Source organism: Tetrao urogallus (assembly GCF_951394365.1).
Source record: "Tetrao urogallus genome assembly, chromosome: 31".
Taxonomy (NCBI): Eukaryota; Metazoa; Chordata; class Aves; order Galliformes; family Phasianidae; genus Tetrao; species Tetrao urogallus.
The window spans coordinates 298,221-317,315 of record NC_136844.1 but is presented as its reverse complement, the minus strand read 5'-3'; the positions used below and the strand labels follow the sequence as shown (position 1 = coordinate 317,315).

Below are 19,095 nucleotides of genomic sequence, written 5' to 3'. Positions count from 1 at the left end.
GAAAGCATTACGCTCCTCAAAGGCTTTTGTTTTTCACATCCCCATCCCACCCCCTCCGCTGCAGGAATCAGTTCACAAGACCATTATTAATTATTAATTATTATTACTATTATTATTTTCCACCTTTTCTCGGGGCTTTGGCTCCACCCGGATCTCCCCTCACTTTCTGCACACACTCACTCAGCAGACGGACCCCCCATTATAACCCGCAGCCCCTACTGCGCCAAACCCCCATCCATGGGCCCCCCCATATCCCCATCCCCATCCCCATGGGGTGTATGTGGGGGGGGTGCAGCCCATGGGGGGGTCCCCCCCTTCCCTCCTTGCTCAATCCGCTCCGGGTGTTGCAAAGCATTGCAACACTGCGCACGGCCACATTTCCTCAGCTCCATTTATTTGCTCATGTCTGGAAAAGGACTTGGGGGGGGAGATGGAGGAAAGGGGGGGTGAACTTTAAAGGCTGTTCCTGGAAGAACTGCGCTGCTCAGAGCTGCAGTGCAGCACTATGGGGGCCGGGGGAGGCCAGACCTGCACCAGGAGCACACAACCCCCCCCCCCCCAAATCTGACCCACACAGACGCCGCCGCCGCAGAGATTTTGGGGAACCGTTTTTGCTGAGGCAGCATAGAACTGCCCCCCCCTCCAGTGTGAATCAGTCGCTCTGCAAACGCATCCATGGCAGCAGGAAGGAAACGCAACCTCAGCTCTGACTCAAACATTGCAACACCGCTCCGGGATGGATGCAATGGAGATCATCACCTCAAACCCCCCAGCACTGCAGGGACCCGAATCTCAGCTGCCAGAAGGGAGCACACGCCAGGAGCGGGAACATCCCAGACCCTCCCCAACACCCCCCACTGCAGAGCCCATTTGAAAGCCCCCCCACCTCCCACCCCGCAGTGACCCACGAGCTCCCAGCTCTGCGCTGCTCCATGTGCAGATGGAGGAGCAAAGCTCAGTTCCATTGCTGCTCTTTGGAGGGGGCAGCGGGGAGCCCTAGAAAAGCCGCAGTACGTTTCAGTTCAGAAATGTCCCCAAAGAGGAGCAGAGGATGGTAAGGGATGCCCTCCCTGGGGCTCCATGTTGGGTCCCCTCCTTTCTTAACATCAGAGTGATTTGTTCCATACATTCACATCATCCCATAACCTGAAGGAATTTCTGCCTCATCCCTCCTCACCCATCCGCCGCCCTGCGGAGCACAAAGCGCCCTCTGTGACAGCAAAGGGATCCATGGAGAAACGTTGCTCCTGGGGACCCATTTTCCTTCACTGAGGTGTGCTAAAGGGACGGGGCACAGCCACAAAGCCACCCTGAAGGGCTGCAGTGGGGACAGTGGGATTATGGGGTGGGACGGCACTGCGCTGTGTGTGCACCCCAGACCCTCATAGGGCACATGGAACACCTGGGGGCTGCTGCCCACCCCTCTGCCCACAGTGGGGTGAATGGGGATGGGCTGAGATGAAGGAAGGGTAATTGAGGGGCTTCTAATTAACTGCTCAGGGCTTAATGAGGCCGTTCCGTGGGCAGAGCTGCTCCTGGCTGTGACGGGGAGCACCCCCAGGCCTCCATGGGATGCTGCAGGAACCCAAAGGGGTCCCAGGATGGACAGAAGGACATACAGACAGATGTGTGGTGCCACCTCTCTGTGCTCCACAGGATCCCCAATTAACGTGGGAATTAATTTCGCCCATTGACCTCCAGCAATGCGGAAGCAGCGCTATGCCTCTGCTGGGGGGCATGGAAATGGGGGGGGGAGGGGAAGGGGCTGCAGCCTGACCCCCAGATTGCACCAAATCCACACCACCGAGCTGCAGCTGCAGCCCCCAGCAATTGCATTGCATCGGCCATTCCTGCAGCACTGCACTGCACTGCACTGAGCAAAGCAGAGCACGCAGAGCGCTCAGCATCGCAGCAGAACAGAGACACAAAGAAAGCAATCCGTGCGTGGAGCGGCGCCCATCCCTCCTTCTTGCCAAGCGCGTCCACAGCGGAGCCTCTTTCTTGGCTGCAGGGAGGAAGAAAAACAGCCCTGCATGCAAAGCGGGGCAGGAAAGCATTAATTCCTCCCTGAATCCATTCACCCTGCAGCTCTGCTGCTTATTGGTTGGGTCACGGAGAGCGGTGGGGCTGAGATGGACTCAATGGAAACCTCCTGGCCATGCGTGTTGGAGGGATTTCAATAACGGGCTGGTTGCTGTTGTTTAAGGCTTATGATGCAGCCAGGATGGAAAGTTCTGATATTTCAAACCCCTTCCTGGGAGTTCGGTTTATGAAAGGCAAAGAACACATGAAACCTCGAGATGAGAATTGATAAATCAAGAGAGATCTGCAGCCCTTCGCCAGCAGCAGCGGCGCTCCGGAGTGTGCAATGGAATGCACTGCAGCACGAGGCAATGCACTGCAGCATGAGGCAATGCACTGCCCTGCAATGCAATGCCTGCAGTGTGTGGGGCAGCTAACCCTGAACCCATGGCTGTGGCCATGTAAAGCACTGGCACCCAAGGGGAGCGGAGAGGGGTCTGTGTGGGACCCCCGGTGCTGCCATGGGGCCCATAAGCAGATTGGGTTTTGTCTTCATCTCCTTTAAAGTCCCCTGGAAGCCCAAACTCCAAAGGAGTTGAGGGTGTCGCATCAGGAAATACATGGAGAGGTTGGAATCTGGTGGAGCAAAGCCCCGGCACAGGGCAGGGGTGGGGGTCAGCCCCCAGAGAGGCTTCTGCAGCCCCTGGGACGGATCTGCTCCATGGTGCTGGGCTCCGTGCACGGCAGCACACGCTGCTTTCTGTCCTTGAATGCGTTTGGTGCCTGCCAGGATTTCCCCCTGATTAGAAACAGGGCTGGAATTCTCACACAGAGCAGGGGAGGGATTGAGAAAGAGAGGAAGGGAGGAAAGAACAAGTTCCCCTTTCTGCAGCTCGGCGTGGGCAGAAAGGACGGGGCTGCGGCTCCTGCGTGCTCACAACCCCATGGAGGGGGCAGCACCGGACAGGGAAGGAGGAACCGAGCTCCAAAGCGATGCTGTTCTGCTGCTGGTGGGGTTTTACCCTTCCTTCCCTAAGAGCAATAGGTGGGATGCTCCTGGGGGCAGGGAATGGGCAAGGAGACAAACCATAAAACGAGCATGGGCAGCAGCATTGGGGAGCAGCTGCACTGCTGCACTGAGGGCTCAGCAGCACAGGAGATGGGAAAGCAACGCTGCAGCATCCAGCAGCCCTGACCAAGCCTGGTTAACAGCATCCAGCACAGCTCCCACGGCACAAGTGACACCAATCATCTCCTTGCAGGAACACGGAGGGGACACAGCGGGTCCTATGGCACCGGGCTGCGGTGTCCCAGCCCCACACTGACGGCTGGGGCTGCTCGCTCCCAGCCCTGCGGTGCCCTGTGGGATGCGGATGGAGCCCCTCAGCACCAGGGAAGTCTGGCTCCTGCTGTGAGCTGATCAACACCACAAAGCAGCAGCTGCTAATTGGGTTCACAGGTCTTAGTGTCCCTGGGGGGAGGGGGAGTGACATTATCTCCTCATCATCATGTCCCCAAACCAACCCCAGGCTTTGGGATCAGGGCAATGAATATCTGAGGCTGAAAACCAGAGCCTAAAATGCCAGAGCCAAAGTGCTCAGCAGCACAGAGCTGAGGTGGAGGAGGGACCCCGTGGCCACGGGTCAGCCCTGGATGGGCATCATGCATGCAGGACATGGAAGCACCGGCGCTGAGCTCCGCCGGAAGCAGCAGCGCAGCACCCTGAGCTCTGCCCCTCTGCTGCACTGAACGGAGAAACCCAGCGTGGCCAGAGGGAACCACGCAGGAGGGAAGGAGAACGCGAAGTCAGACCTCACAGCAGCGTGGTGGGGATGGGAGGCAAAGCTCAGCCCCTCCCACCTGATTTCAGGCTGTGAGAGCAATGGCCTCTCCCTGTAAACACACACAGCTCCATCCAGCACGCGAACTGGGAGCCCAAGGGGGTGGCAGCGCTCTGCTGTGACCCGTGGGTCCCTCCGCTGCACCTCCCAGCCAACGGCTGACATCCCAGCAGGGAGCAGGCTGCGAGCAGCAAGCCCCAACAGGAGGCTGTGCTGCAAAGCCCTCCTCACACCGAGCAGAGCCACCATCGCCCTCTGACTCACAGCCTGACGGAGCAGATTTGGGGTTGGGATTCTCGTAAGCACTGCTCAGGGTGGGGACTGAGGCAAGAGGAACACGGGGCCAAAAGGAAAAGGGGAAATGAGAAGAGTCCCAGGTGCCACCCATTCCTCTCGGTGTGTTTGCACAGAGAAACCGCTGGACTCACCAGCAACCGCCAGAGGGAAGGAAGGGGGAAAAGCCAAAGCCAGATGGGCAGGGAGGAGAAAAACTGCGCAGGAAGAGCCGCGCAGCCCAGGGAGCAACTCACGGTGCAGGCTGAGGGAGATGTTGATGGAGCGCTCCTCCACGAAGCCCTTCAGGTTGGGGATCTTGGCACACTTGAGGATGGTTTGGGACGCGCTGTCGCCCACGTGCACCCAGCACACCGTGTCCTCGATGTAGTTGAAGTCCATGGCCGTGGTCTGCTTGGCACTGGTGGGGGTGATGTTGGGCACCGGGGCTCCGCTCAGGTACGTGGCCAGGATGTTCTGGGAGTTGGCAATGAGCAGCACGGGGGGGCGATCCACGGGCTCTGGGGAAGGAGGGCAGAGAAACGGGGCTGTGACAGCAACACACGGCAGTAAGGGCAGCTGAAAGCAGTTAAAGGACCGGAGCCACAGCCCCACCAGGAGCCCGCTGCTTTCCCCAGGCTCTCACCATTCTTGGCTTTGCAGGACCTGTTGTCGGGCTGCAGGAGGTATCCTTCGACGCAGCTGCACGTGTAGGAGCCCTCAGTGTTGGTGCAGGTCTGGCTGCAGGTGCCATACACAGTGCACTCATCAAAGTCTGCAAAACAAAGGGAAAGGGGGTTTGGAGCAGCAAACGTCCTCCTGTGACAGCCGCGTGAGGGGAGGACACGATGTGCAAGGAAGCCCAGCAACACACAGAAAGCAAAGGGAGCTCCAGCACGGCTCCTGGTGAGCCTCACCTCGCAGCCCTGTGCTGTACCAGTGGGCAGAGGGGAAGCAGAAGGAGAACTCTGCTTCACCATGGACTCCTTGAGGCCTCACTGCCCCCTGCCCTCCTCACTGCTCTGCAAAGCTGCACCTCAATTCCCAGCCCGGATCGCTTTCCTGTGCAGCTCCCGCCCCCCTGGTTGGCATGCTGCTTTCTTCTGCGAGATGAAAGGGCTGCTGCACCACAGAGCCCTCACCCAGCGCTGCGTGCAGAGCCGATATCGTCCCCTTCCCACCTCTGCTCAGATAAATGAGGGACAGAGCCACTGCAACCTCTCACCTCGGGACTTGTTCCCAGGATCTGACGGCCGCTTTGACTCTGCCCTGCTATCCAACGCCCTTCCCAGGGCACTCACACCCCTGTGTGCTCGCATCAGCATCCTTCCTCCCGCTCAGCTCAGCTCTGCACCCACCCAACAGCCCCACGGCCGAAGGGAGACCACCGCCCCCCCAGGGGGGCCCAGAGGTGCTGAGCTCCATGAGAGCCCCTTCGGGGCCCCCAAACCCACACCCACCTTTGCAGCTCCTCCTGTCCTCAGCCAGCTGGAAGGAGTTGTTGCAGTAGCAGGCAGGGCCGCTCAGCGTGGGCACACAGTGGTGCTGGCAGCCCAACGCCGTGCAGTTGGCCAATTGCTCTGCAAAGAGAGGCAGAGAGGTCAGACAGACAGAGCGGAGCTCAGTCGCTTCTGCCCCATGGGACCCTTCCCCTCGTGGAACGGCTCAGTCCCAGGTTCGTATCTCCTTGCTGAAGCACCACAGCATCCAAGAAAATAGCAAGAAGCCCTAAGAATGCACAGACTTAAGTGGGGAGGGGAGACAATGGCAGGAGCACAAAGGCTCCAATTGCACCACCTCCATCTCCTGGGGGTTTCTGCAGGGGCACAGAAGCCCCCGAGGTGCAGATGGGGCCACGCAGCTCCTCTGGGTGCTCTGCAAGACAAAGCTGAGCCATCAGAGGAAGCTCCTCTTGGCAGCAAAAGAGCTCAGGGCAAGAGAGGCGAGGTGCAGAGGGCAGCAAGCAATCAGCCAGCAGGCAGGGTGGGATGGGCAGTGGGAGCTGGGGGTGCTTGTTAGAGTCTGATGAGCCCCACACTGCGCTCCCACACGTAGAGCTGAGCCTGGTTGGCTGCTGGGAGCATTGGGAGCTGCATTGCACTGCACTGCACTGCACCGCACTGCAGCAGCGTGCATTGCTCACTCTGCACTGCTCCGTTCGGAACAGGCAGCTCTCAGACGACCCATCTCCAGGCTGGACGAGCAGCACCGCCCCAAACATGGAGAAGGGCTGGGGCAGGTGTGAGGCTCAGCACCCATCGGGACCCCAGCAGCACCCAGCAGCTGCCCTGGCCCGGTGCCATCAGCACCTTGTCACGCGTTGCCCGGCCGTGAAAAATGAGCTCTCATTTAACCGGTGAGACCTATTAGCTAAATATTAATTGTCAGCAGGGCAGGGCTGCACAAAGAGCCCCGCACTCCTCCTGCCGGCACTTCCCATTCACAGCCCAGCCCAGGGCTGCAGGAGGGAGGGGAGCAAAGCAGCATGTCCCAGCATGGGACTGGGCTAAACAGGATGGAAACGGCCCCAAAAGAGCCCCCACCCGGGGCTAGAAGCACTGAGCTCGCCTACAGCACAGAGCCCGCCCTGGGGTCAGCCCAGGACACGCACAGCTGATGTGTGCACCGGGCAGCGATGCGTGCTGAGATTTGGGGAGAGTTTCCCAACAGGATTAGCAAGCAGGGAGCAGCCCCGGGGGGGGGGGGGGAACAAAGCTCCTGGAAATATGGAAAAAAATACATCAGCATCTCTTATCTGAACCAGATTCCCAACTCTCCAAGCTGTTAAACCCAGGAGACAATGCAGCTATTTAATGGCCTGCAGGCTCAGGAATGATGGGCATTTACTTGCAAGCGGCTCTGGATAATCTCTGAGTGCGCAGATTGCCAGCTCAGCTGCCCCCAGCCGCCTGCTGCTGGGACAGGGGCATGAGCACCTCCACCAGGGCAAAGCATGGCCACAAAGCAGCAGGGGAGCTGCCTGGATCCAACCCCAAACCATCCACAGCTCAGGGACCTCACGATTCACCCCGGGAAGAGAGAAGGGGGGTATTTTGTGATGCTGCCCCCACCTACCCAGAAATCTTGTTCTGCACAGGACAAGCAAGAAAATGCCAACCCGAATCCCAACACCTACCCCTGCAGTGAGGCCCCTCATCCGAGCCGTCGAAGCAGTCGTGGAGCCCGTTGCACAGTTTGCTCATGTGGATGCACAGCTCGGTGCCCAGGCAGTTGTGCTCGTTGGGTTGGCACCGCGACACTTTGCTCTGAGGGCCTGCAAGGATAGCCAAAGGCACAGCAGTCATTCCCCAAATCAGGGTGCAGCCAGCTGCCCCCCTCCATCACCTCCCACGGCACCCAGCCCAGCACCGAGCACGGGGGCGGATGGGCACAGCTCACCCCACAGCAGCGCACAGCAGCTATGGGGCACTGGGAAGCCCTGAGCACCCCTGATCCCTGCTGTGAGCCCTGGGGTCCCACGCCTCCCCAGGCGCACAGATGCATGGAACCCAGGTGCCCAAAGCACACCCACAGGTGCCAACAAACCCTTTTGCTCCTCTTGTGCAGGCAGACAGCTGGCAGGGGGCTGTTAAGCACCAGGGTTACGTGATACCAGGAGCCATAATCTCCATTATTAACACACAAACTTACAAAAGAAGCACAGCTTAATTTTAAGCTTCTCTGAAAAGCAGCACGGCATTAAGGCAAACAACAAAACACCCTGCAAACCAAATAATGTCCCCAAACCCATTAAAAGCCCTCCCGGCACCTCGGCTCCGACCAACAGAGCAGAAGCCCCAGGGTGCAGAGCGCAGCAGGAGCTCTGGGTGCAGCAATCCCAGCCTCCCTGCCCCCAAATCTCTCAGGTTTTAGGGCCGAATAAGGAACTCTCCAACAGCTCTCGCTGGAGTCACCGCTGTACCTCTACTGAGGCAAGAGCAGCATGCAAGAAAATGATAAAATCCCAATCTAGAGGGAGACAGCAGTGTGAGCAGCTCCCATGGGGGCACACACCAGATGGGCACCAGCAGCACGGCAATGCCCAGCTCCCATCGCAGACCTGCAGGCTCCATGCCTTGGGGTTCGGGCACTGTAGGACTTATCCTAGACCTGCCAGGCTCCCTTGGGATCCACACTGAGTGCCCTCTGCCCGCAGCTCCGTTTCCTGGAAGCTGCTGCATTACACTGGCTGTGCTTTTGGCCCCAACCCTTGGGCTGACAGCAGGCATTGCTCAAGCGAGGGCTGAAAGCTCCCTGCAGGACAGACAGCTGTGATGGGGACACTGCCAACCCCAGGACAGCCCATCTTGCACCCCACCGGGCACGGGGACCGCACTCCTCCTGCCCTCATATCTCCATTATGTGCCTCCTTCCTATGGAACAGTGCAGGGACTCAGCCTCCCCTCCCTGCACTGCACAGCAACGCCTGCTGCCCTCAGCTGCGCCGCCATGGAAGTCCATGAAGCCCAGGCTCAGCACACAGACGGGAGCACTGAGAAGAGCCAGGCTGGGAGCAGGGGGACACAGACAGCTCCGGTGTGCATCCCCTGTGCACAGGACCCCCCCCCCGATTCCCCTCCCAAATGGGAGCCTCCACCCCACCCAGCGATGAAACGGCAAATTGTTTCTGGATGAGCAGCCACAGAGGGTTGGGTTGTTCTCCTCTGCCCTTCCCAACTGAGCCCCGCTCTGCAGAGCTGGCAAGTGCAGCAGGAAACCTGCAGTGAGGGGCCCCAAAGCCCAGCAGTGTAGTGGGGAATCCCTGCAAGCTCCCACCCAGAGCACACGAAAAGATCCCAGTGTGCCAAGGTGAAAAATTCCAACCCACCGCCGTCTGGTTCATGCAACGTGAGCAACGTTGGGAGAGCGCAGCAGCGTGCCCTTCCTTGCCCAGGAGGTGCCCAAAGGATGGGAGTCCAAAGATCCCATTGCTGTGAGCACAGGATGCTCTCCCAACACATGTAGGCACACTTCCATTCCGCAGACTCACGCAGCACGGGGAAATCAACCATAGAGTCATAGGTTGGAAAAGACCTTCCAGATCATCGGGTCCAACCATGTGGGCTGGACTGCAGAGCTGGGGATGAGAACCTGAGCACTGGGCTCTGCTGCAGCCCTGGGGCCAAACACTGCTCCCTGCTCTGCCTTCCAGCCCCCAAAGTGCTGCTCTGTCCCTTCTTCAAAGGGGGTCGAGCCACACTGCCATCAAGCAATAGCAAATTAAGGGTTAATTAAGCACCATCAGTAAGCAGGCCAAAAGAAGGAAGGCACCGAAACAAAGTGCACAGTCCATCAGTCAGAACTGATCTGCTGTGCCCATCAGTCCCTGCACAGAGCCTGGATCAAACTGCTTATCGCAAACAGGGCAGGATTAATCTACAAGCCACTCTGTTTGCTTTTGACTGTGTTGGTTTGCTAATAAATGAGGCCATTTATCACATGTGACAAGCTTGTGGTACACCCCAAGGAGCCGAATTAGGCCGGAATTTTAACCTCACTTGGGAAAAAAAAAGGGGGGGGGGGGGAAGAAGAAAAGCAATTCTTTCTTCCACAAATACGGGCTGTAATTGATTTGGCAGCAGCCCAAAGAGACGTGAAGTGGGGAAAGCTGCAAAAGGAACAGATGGGAGCGTGACCCGGAACGGGCAGCCCTGCCCACGGCCTGCATTGGGCGCCAGCACCAGCACTGCACCACCGGGGTCCCTCTCTGCGCAAGCCGTGTGCTGCAGCTCCTCCTCAAAGCCAATGCTGGGCAGGATTGCTTGGCTTCAAGCACGGCCCTGCTGGATGCAAACGCCCCCTGGCTCCGAAGGCTGTTGGCTGCGATGGGCAGCAGGAAGGGTGCTGCCATCCAGCCGTGCACGAGCAGAGCCCACCGGGCTGCCCTGCGACCCCCATCTGAGGCTCGGGCACGGGGCCAGCGGGGGGAACAGCCATCAGGCAGCCACAGCAAATCCATTTCCCAGTGCTCCTTTGGTGCGCGGTGGGGTGGAGGCTCTTGTCCAAGTTTTGCTCCTCGGGAAAGCGTGGTGGAATGCGAAAGCGATGGGGTAAGAATCAGTGCATGCCTCTCGTGCGGACACGAGTGCATCCACAGAGCTTAAAAGGGAACTCTCCCCGCGCTCAGCGAGCACGTGAGCAACGCCAGCCAACGCTTAAAAGGATTCCCTGGAGAGGAAAGCCTTCTGCATAACAGACAGCACTTCCAGAGCCTCTGACATGAGCGCACTGCTGCAATGTAAATAGCCGTGCCTGGCTGCCAGAGCAGCACCCGCAGCCAGGGCTGGGAATGATAATAAAAAAATCCTAATAATTAAATAGCAGGAATAAAAATCATTCTCTCCCCACCAGAAAGATAAGGGGCACGAGAGCCTTCTGAATGCCCAGGTGCCGAAGCGGCGTGAGAAAACTCGCCTGGCAAACCAGCAGCCGTCTGCCAGCGCCGACAGGCCGGGCTGTTTGCACGAGCCTGGGCAGGAGCGGGCAGAGCCGAGCATCCCTGCGCCCAAGGGAGAGGCGCCCAGGGGCGATGCCCATCCGGCTCCGCCAGCTCATGCCAGGCCAAGAGCAGGATGCGAGGGCTGGGGTCCCTCCGCCCTTGGCACGCGGGGTCTCCTCCCGCAGCGGGCGCGGATGTGAAGATTGTGCCTCTGCATCTCGCCTCCCGGCCCAGCGCAGCGGCTGCTGTTCTCCCTGCCCGGCTCTGCAGCCCCACCAGCGCCGCTCAGGCAGCGAAGAATGAGGAAAACGAGGTGGAAAAAAACATCCGGGGCGTCCGTCTACCTGCCCGGATGGATAAAGAGGGCGCTGTGAAATGGGCACAGGCACAGCTAGCAGGCTGCGTCCATCGGGACGGACTTCTTCCAGCGCTGGGAAAGGCCTCCAAGCCGTCCCGCAGTAATTTTCCAGGGCTGCTGATTGAGAGGAGCCAGACAGCCCATCCCAACCCCCCATCCCTCCCACGGAGGGGACGGTTGCATCATTTTTGCTTTCAGAAATAAATAACTCCAGCGCCGCACCGCAGCCTGCTTGGGAGGAAAGCCGCGTGCCAGGAGCAGCGGGCAGACGGGGAGGACGGGGCCGCGGCGCTGGGTGTCAACAGCAGCGCCTGGCAGCTGGGGGCCGCTCTCCCGGCACAGAAACACGGGGACGCGCTCTGCAGGAGCCCCCGCCTGGCCCTGGCCCACCAGCACGGCTCCTGCTCACGGCAAGCCTCGGCCACCCCGACGCGGCTCCCGGCCCCGTCCGACCCGGCGCGGCTCCTGCTCGCAGCCTGCCCTCCCCCGTTCCCCCACGGCCGCTCCCCTGCGTGGCCGAGGGTCCCGGCCCCACTCAGCAGCCCCCTGCCCTGCCCGGGGCGGCTCCTGCCCCCCCTCACCGCACGCTGACTGCGAGACCCCCCGGCCCAGCGCCCCCGGCATCTGGGTGGAAGCAAATCCGAGCAGCGCCGTCAGGGCGTGGCGGCAGACAAACAGGCAGACGGACGGATGGAGCTGCCCCGCGTGGCGTCCAGCGGTGCGACAAGGGGACCTCGAGCAACGAGCAAAGGGAGCAGGACGGAAAGGGTGATGAGGAAGGAACGTCATACATACATATATCGGGCGATTCGTCCGAGCCATCGGGACAATCCTTTTCCCCGTCACATCGCCAGCCCTTAGATATGCACGTAATCTGATCTTTGCATGCAAACTGTTTGGGGCTACAAGTCTTCGGTGCTGGATGAGAAAAGAAATAACCATAATAAAGAAGATCAGTTTCTTCCCAAACACGTTTCCCAATAATAATAAATAAAAAAAAAAAAAGTAGTTTAAATTAAGGACTAGATTGCTTTCCTTCCTAATGGCTGAGCGAAGGTTGCAGGCTGGCATCAGATCCATCAGCCCTGCCCCTGAGGAAGGGAGAAAACGTAAACTGAAGCATTAATTACACCACGAGAAAGCAGGAGCTGAGATCCATGATGCGCTAACAGATTTTAAAGATCATTTAACTCGGATGAATTCGCTCCTGGGAGCCCAAGGCGCTGCGCTTTCTATGCTAGACGGGAAAAAAAAGGAAGGGAAGAAATAGATAAAAATGAGAAACGCCAAATGAGAACGAATTAAAAAGCCGTGGTTTTAAATCACGCAGACAGCAGCACAACCTGGCTGTGGGATGCTGGTGGGATGGAGATGGGGGCTGCAGCCCCCCGCGCTGCCCCCCACCACCGCACTGCTGTCAGCAGGAGGGGTAGAGTTGAGCCCACCCCCCTTCCCCCGGCGACGCACAGCTTTTGGGCCAGCAGACGCTGCAGGAAAGTTCTTTCTTGGTTGATGCACAGCTGGCAGCGCCAAATTGAGAGCAAAAATGCACGTGTTTGCACCAATGCAACGCATGGCACGAGCAGAGCTCAGAGATCGGTGCAGCGCAGGGCAGGCAGCAGAGCTCAGCTGAGCGCTGCGACCAGGAGGGTCCATCCTCCATCACAGCCCCCTCCCATGCACTGCAGCCCCCGCAGCTCTGTGCCCATCCTGGGTCACAGACCCAACGCTGAGCGCTCAGGGAGGACATCTGGAGAGCCCACGCAAAGCCCCCACACCCAGCTGGGGCATTTCTCAAGTGGAAGGCATCGTTCCTGAGCAGGCACCCGGCATCGCCCCCACCTTCTGCTGGGCTCCAGGACGCACCCCACTGTGCTCACGGGGGTCTCTGTGTCCCGGCCCCCAATCCGGCAGGAGCTCCCCCTCCTCCATGAGTTTACAAACACTGGGTTTGCTACCACAACCACAGCAAAGAGACGGCGCCGCCTCAGATTTCCTGCTCTCCCTCCCCCCCGCCAAGGCTTCCAGCAGCCCCACACTGAGACTCAGCCAGCCATGGGAATAAGTCAGCTGTCAGGACCCCAAATAGCCCAGGTGGGAGCAAGTCGGCTGCCAGGACCCCATGCACATACACGCACACCCCGGCCAGCCCCCAGCCCCCAGCCCCGCTCAGCTCCAGTCTTGCCAGCAGAGCAGCAGGGCAGCCCAGAGCCCCCACCCCAACTCCAAGCCCTGCAGGTCTGCGTTTGCACAGGACGAGAGCTGAGCCAGATGGGACCTCTGCCCTTGTTTTGCACCAGAAGAGCTCACTGACACCCGGCCCTGGCACAGCTGCTTTATTTTGCACCAAACAACAGCAGCACGGAGATTCACTCCGTGCGCCTCGATCCTGCAGCCCCACCGAGGGCAGAGCGGAGCAGAGCACCAGAACATGCCAAGCACGTGCCAGGGTTTCCATCGGGAATTCCATCCCAGAGACGTGCGCCAGCCTCACGCCGTGTGCCATCACCAGCGCTGCCCGCCGTCCCCACGGAGAGGCACCTGGATGGAGCAGGATGGACGCACGGCTGCCCAGCGCCAGGTGGGAATCCGGGGAGGTGTGCATCAATGCTGCGTTCACACAGAGCCAAGTTTGGCCCCGGGAGCCGCAGCAGCAGAAGTGGGAGCTGAGCTGAGGGGCTCCGAGCGCGGAGGGGAATAAAGGGGCCTTCATGTGGCACACAATGGGCAGCTCAGAGCAGAGCCCGGCGCAGCTGCGAGAGCCGTCCATGGCAAACATTGCCCTCTTTAGCAGTCGGAGGAGCGAGCCCTGCTGAAAAATAAGGCAGAAGAAGGGGAAAACGGTGCTCCAAACAACACGCGGTTATTCCGGCGCAAGAAGGGCACCTCCTTCCCTAGGGAGGGGGGGCTGTGCGACCCCCAGCAGCTCCTGCACGTGGGGATGGGCAAAGCCGGAGGGCTTCCAAAGCACTTTGAATGCTCCGAACATCAGCACTTCAATTTGCTTTTTGCATAAAGGAGGGCACCAGCACTCCACTTTAAATGGGCTTTGTCAGAGGGCGGTGAGCAGAAGCTCCTCCAGGAGACCCCAAATTCCCTGTGATGGGCAGAGTAAAACCCCGATATTGGACAGCAAAGCCCCAAAAGCCTTGGGACCATCGCAGCACTCGGCACAGCACTCTCTCCTTCCTCAGGAGGAGCCTGCGGCCGCTGCTCCGTAAAGGAAACAGGGCTGGCAATAAATACGGGCTGGAATGAGCATGATTTGCAAAACAGATGTTCCAAACCAAGGGGGGGGGGGGGGAAGAGGGAGAAAAATAAATCCACTCTGCATTCCTGGTAGGTCTTCGTCCCCCGGCACTCTGCTCTCTCCCACATCCATAGGGCAGCCCGGGGCTCACCACGTCCCCCCTCCTCCCCCCCTGCACCCCGAACCCGGGGCTCCATTGGCCGCAGCACCGCTCCGTCCCACGGCCGCTTTTGGGTGTGAGCACCTCGTCCCACACACCGGACACCGCAGCGCGATCCCTTTTGCGTTCACTTTCCCTCTGCCTCCCCCCCATCCATCCACTCTTTGTTCTCAGATTTCAGAGCCATTCGTCCACTCTTTGCCTTCCCAGCACCCTTCCCGTCGCTCTGCCCGCAGCCGTGGAGGCACCGAGGCGCGCGCTGCAGCAATGGACAGCAACGCCCGGAGCTCCGGGCAGAGCTGCAGGGCACAGAGGAAGCACCGAAGGGAGACGGCAGAGCCCAGCGGGGCTGCGCTGCCCCCAGCTCACAGCCCTGCGGCCAAAGCCGGCCGTCCGCAGGCTCTGCAGAACCAGACCGAGTAACAGAGACGTTTAAAACAACACAACCCGGATCCCGCAGCCGTATTTTGTCAAGGGGGGGGGGGGGGGGTGGCGGCTGGGATTGAGGCTAATTTGTTTGGCTTGCATTTAAGCACAAGATCTCCAAACAGTTCAAATGCATTTTTGCAATTCTTCCATCTGGCCCCTTTGCACGGGAAGATTCAAACCAGACCGCAGCGCTCTCTGCACGGCCATAACGGAGCTCTGTTCGCTCCGTCCCACTCCGAGCCACAAATATTTGGGCTGTGAAAGGGGGGGAGGGAGGGGGGGGAGGGGCTGCCTCAATTGCTGAGTAAATGTTGACTTTAAAATACGTGGGTTTTTTTTTTTTTTTTCCCTTTCAAGCCGGCCTGCCGCGTCCGTATCAACAGCGCTGCTCTGCTCAAGGAGAAATAAAAAGGGGTTTGCAAAGGGAGAGCGTGAGCTGCTCTGCGGGGTCTGAGGGGGAGCAACGCGGCACTGCTGGGGAATGCACGGCTGTGGGTGGAGAAGAGCTGGGGCTGCGGGATGGGGGCGATCTGAGCGGCACTGCGCCCAGTGACACGTGGCACAGCCACCCTGCGCCGCTGCCGGACCCCAAACGCTGCTGGGCGGGAGCGAATCGGCTGCCAGGACCCAAAACGACCCCAAGTGGGAGCAAGTGGGCTGCCGGGACCCCATGAACCTCCAGATGGGAGCGCACTGGGTGTCAGGACCCCAAACACCCCCACGTGAGGGCGAGTGGCTGCAGGACCCCAGACACCCCCAGGAGGGAACGCACTGGGTGCCACGACCACAAAGACCCCTTCGAGGGATGCCAGAACCCATAAATCCCTGAGTGAGAGCAAGCCAGCTGCCAGCACCCCAAATGCCCCCGAGGTGGGAGCAAGAGGGCTGCCAGGACACAGCCGTGTGGGAGTCTGCTGGGTGCTGGGACCCCATGCACCCCCAGGTGGAAGCAAGTCAGCTGCCAGGACCCCAAACAGCCTGGGTCAGAGCTGACCGGGTGTTGGGCTGCCAGGACCCCACCACACGTATGCCCACCCCCAGGCCCCGCTGATGGCCCCACTGAGGAGCAGCCGAGGGATAAAGCAGCACAGACCCCAAACCCCCAACACTCCCTGGCCCCCCAGGATCCCCCATCCCCGCTGTTCCTCCATCCCCACAGACAAAGGAGGGCAGTGGGGCCACAAATGGCAACAGCAGAGAGCAGAATTTGCCCACCCAGAGGGGGAAGGGGAATAAATCCCACGGCGTTGTCCCATCGCTGAGCGGGTCCTGGGGGGCGAGGGGGGAGGATGGCAGCAGTGCTGACAGCAGCAGGAAATGTGGGTGCAGGGGCTCCTGTGTGAGACCCCTCCCCACAGATTGGTCGTGGGGGGAATGCATTGGGAGATGGGTGGGGTTTTTTGTGGGGATGGGAGAAAAGGGAGGGGAAGGAGAAAAGGGAAAGGAAAAAAAAAACACAAAATAATCCCCAGCCACCATTCCTTTTTTTTTCTTTCTTCAGCTTATCTGCAATTTAAATGAAAAGCAAAACCAGAACAAAAAGAAAGAAATAAAACAAAAAGCAGCCGAGGGAAGGGGCTACAAAAACCCCCCAGCTGTGGGAGGGGCCTAGCTGGCAGCCACCCACGAGGGGGTGGCATTCCTATTCCATATAGAGGGGGTAATCGGGGGGGAGTGGGGTGGGGGCATTGCTTTCCCCATATAGAGGGGGTAGTTGGAGGAGGGGGGGGAAGGGGAGAGCATTCCTCCCCATATATGTAGGGGGTACTGGGGGGGGTGATGTGGGGTGGGGGTCCCGGCTGCTGGCTGCCTGCAGGGCCACGTGTGACCCCCCCTACAGCACCCCCGCCCCACTGACCTGGGCTGGGGGCGATGCCCCGGATTGGGACCCGAGCAGAGCACAGTGCTGCGCCCCAAAGGCCGTTATTTATGGCTTCTGGCTGCAGCTGATAACGATCCCCAGGGATCTGCCCGCGCTGTGCAATAAAGCAATTACACGGTATGGATTAATTGGCATTTCATCCAGACAGCTGAAACACTGCGCTGTGCGTGGGGATGGAGCCTGGGGGGGTGATGGGCAGCGGGGCTGTGTGTGGGGTGGGATGGAAAGAGATGGGATGAGATAGGATGGAAGAGCAGTGGGGTTGCGTGTGGGGCGGGATGGGACAGCAGCCGGGCCATATGCAGAATGGGACGGGATGAGATTGGACAGTAGTAGAGCTGTGTGTGGGGCAGGATGAGATGGGAAGGGATGGGACAGCAGTGGGGCTGTGTGCAGGATGGGATGGGATGGAGTGGGATGGGACAGCAGCAGGGCCATGTAGAGGATGGGACGAGATGGGATGGGACGGCAGTGGGTCCCCATGCAGGACAGCAGCGACAGCCGCGGCCCTACAAGCGCTGGAGCCCGGCCAGAGCCATTGGCCTCCATTCATGAGTCAACTCAATTTCGCTGGCTTTGCAAATAAGGACTTTGTCTAAAAGGGGGAAATGGCCCAGAATAGTTCTTGTGAAGAGGAGCGGGCAGAAAGAGCCCTTTGAGGGGACACTGCTGGAATAAAAGTCACTGCTGTCCCAGAATAATTAGCGGGCTGTGAGTACACTAATTAACGCGGCATAAAGGGACTTTTATTCCCAAGAGGAGAGCAGCAACCGGGAGCTGCTCTGGATCTGGGACCGCCGTGTGAACGCAGCTCTGGGTCCCACTGCTGTGGGGATGGACCCGTGAGCATCCCACACCGCCCCACAGGCACCCGTGGGCTGAGCCCACCTCACACCGCCCCACAGGCACCCCACATCTTCCGACTGGAGCAACCGGGGAGGGGGGGTCATGGTTGCAGGAGGAGGAGAGGAATTCCCTGCTGGGAAGAGAGCTCAGATTCAGTGCCCCAAAGCAGGGATGGAGGACACAGCTCGGCCCCTCGGAAGGCGGCGGTCGTAGGAAGTATTAAAGCCAACTGCTTCCTTTTGCAAACAATAAAAAACACAACGAGCCGATGCAGGAAACCATTCACAGCACTCGGTGCTGCTGCCCAGGGGTCAGCGAGCATCCGAGCACGGGCGGCTGCAGAAAGCAGCAAAAGCAATCTGCAATTAGCCCCAAAGGGATTGATGAACCATCGGGTGGAGCGAGCAGGGATGCAACGAGCAGGGCTGCATCTCAGCGCTCCGCTGCCACAATGCAGCGCAGCGGCCCAAGGAGCTGCAAACAAAGAGCTGCACCGTGCAGACGGATGGGAAACGCGCGGCTGCGCTGCGCAGCTCGGCTGCGTTCCACCCATGGTTTGCAGCCGGCCGGTCAGGGGTGGGAATGGCAGCTCCGACCCCACAGCAGCTCTGAACCCACAGTGGCTCCGACCCCATACCAGCTGCTCTGATAGCATAGCAGCTCCGACCCCAAAGTGGCTCTGACCCCACAGTGGCTGTGACCCTATAGTGGCTCTGACCCCTCAGCAGCTCCGACCCCACAGTGGCTCTGATGACCCCACAGCGGCTCTATAGGGCCAGGGCCCCCATCCCACTCAGCACCCAATGCAGCACCTCCAACCCACACCACTCACGGTGCTGCTGCCGCTTCACTGGGAGAAACATCCTACAAAGAGTCTAATTAGCTCAGACAATTAATGATACAACTTCCAGCCCAATTAGGCTCCTTCCCAGTCATCTGCAGCTCCGGTGCCTCAGTCCGTGCATTTTGGAGGCGTGGAGCTGCTCCCTGTCCCCATGGCTGTGGGACCCCCCTGCCCACCCCACACCCCCCCCCACAGCCACCCTTTGGCTCAGAAAAGACACCACAGCCTATATTTAGTGCTTGGGACGGACGGGCAGAGCGACCTCACAGAGCAGAATGGGCTCCAGCACTGCAGCCCCAACCCGCCCTGCATTCCTCCTAAAATAAGAGATGTGGAGAGAAGAAAACAAAACAGGCAACAGGGGGGGGTTGCAGGGAGCAGCGGGTCGGGAATGCATGGGCAGGGAGATGCAGCTCCTGCATGCTGCGTGCAGTGGGACAGCGGTGACACAGCGGTGACACGCTCACATGGCTGCCACCCCACCGGGATGGGAGCGCACAGCAACGGGGGATGGCACCAGAGGAAATGGGCAGCAAAGCCACGACCCCGTGTGTGGGGTGGGTGCCCAGCGGGGTCGGAACGTCCCTCTGGACGGGGCTGCGATGGACGCCGTCCAGCACAAATCCGCCTGCAGGAAGGAAGCTGAGTCAGCCCCGCTGCCCAGCCCCACTCCCAGCACTGGGATCGCAGCACGGCTATGGGGCTGCTCAGCAGGGCAACGGGATCGCAGCACTGCTGGGAGCACAGCAGC

At 59.7% G+C, this 19,095-nt stretch overlaps 1 protein-coding gene across 1 annotated transcript in view; it reads right to left on the bottom strand.

Annotated features, from left to right (window-relative positions):
- The window catches only part of LRP1 (LDL receptor related protein 1), a gene marked incomplete at both ends in the record, with an annotated part of 56,899 nt that overhangs the window by 35,317 nt on the left and 2,487 nt on the right, over positions 1 to 19,095 (bottom strand). The window contains 5 exons of the mRNA XM_079547714.1: positions 4,394 to 4,657; positions 4,783 to 4,911; positions 5,597 to 5,716; positions 7,273 to 7,410; positions 11,729 to 11,851. Of these exons, the coding sequence (XP_079403840.1) occupies positions 4,394 to 4,657; positions 4,783 to 4,911; positions 5,597 to 5,716; positions 7,273 to 7,410; positions 11,729 to 11,851 (774 nt within the window). The remainder of the gene's footprint in view (positions 1 to 4,393; positions 4,658 to 4,782; positions 4,912 to 5,596; positions 5,717 to 7,272; positions 7,411 to 11,728; positions 11,852 to 19,095) is intronic.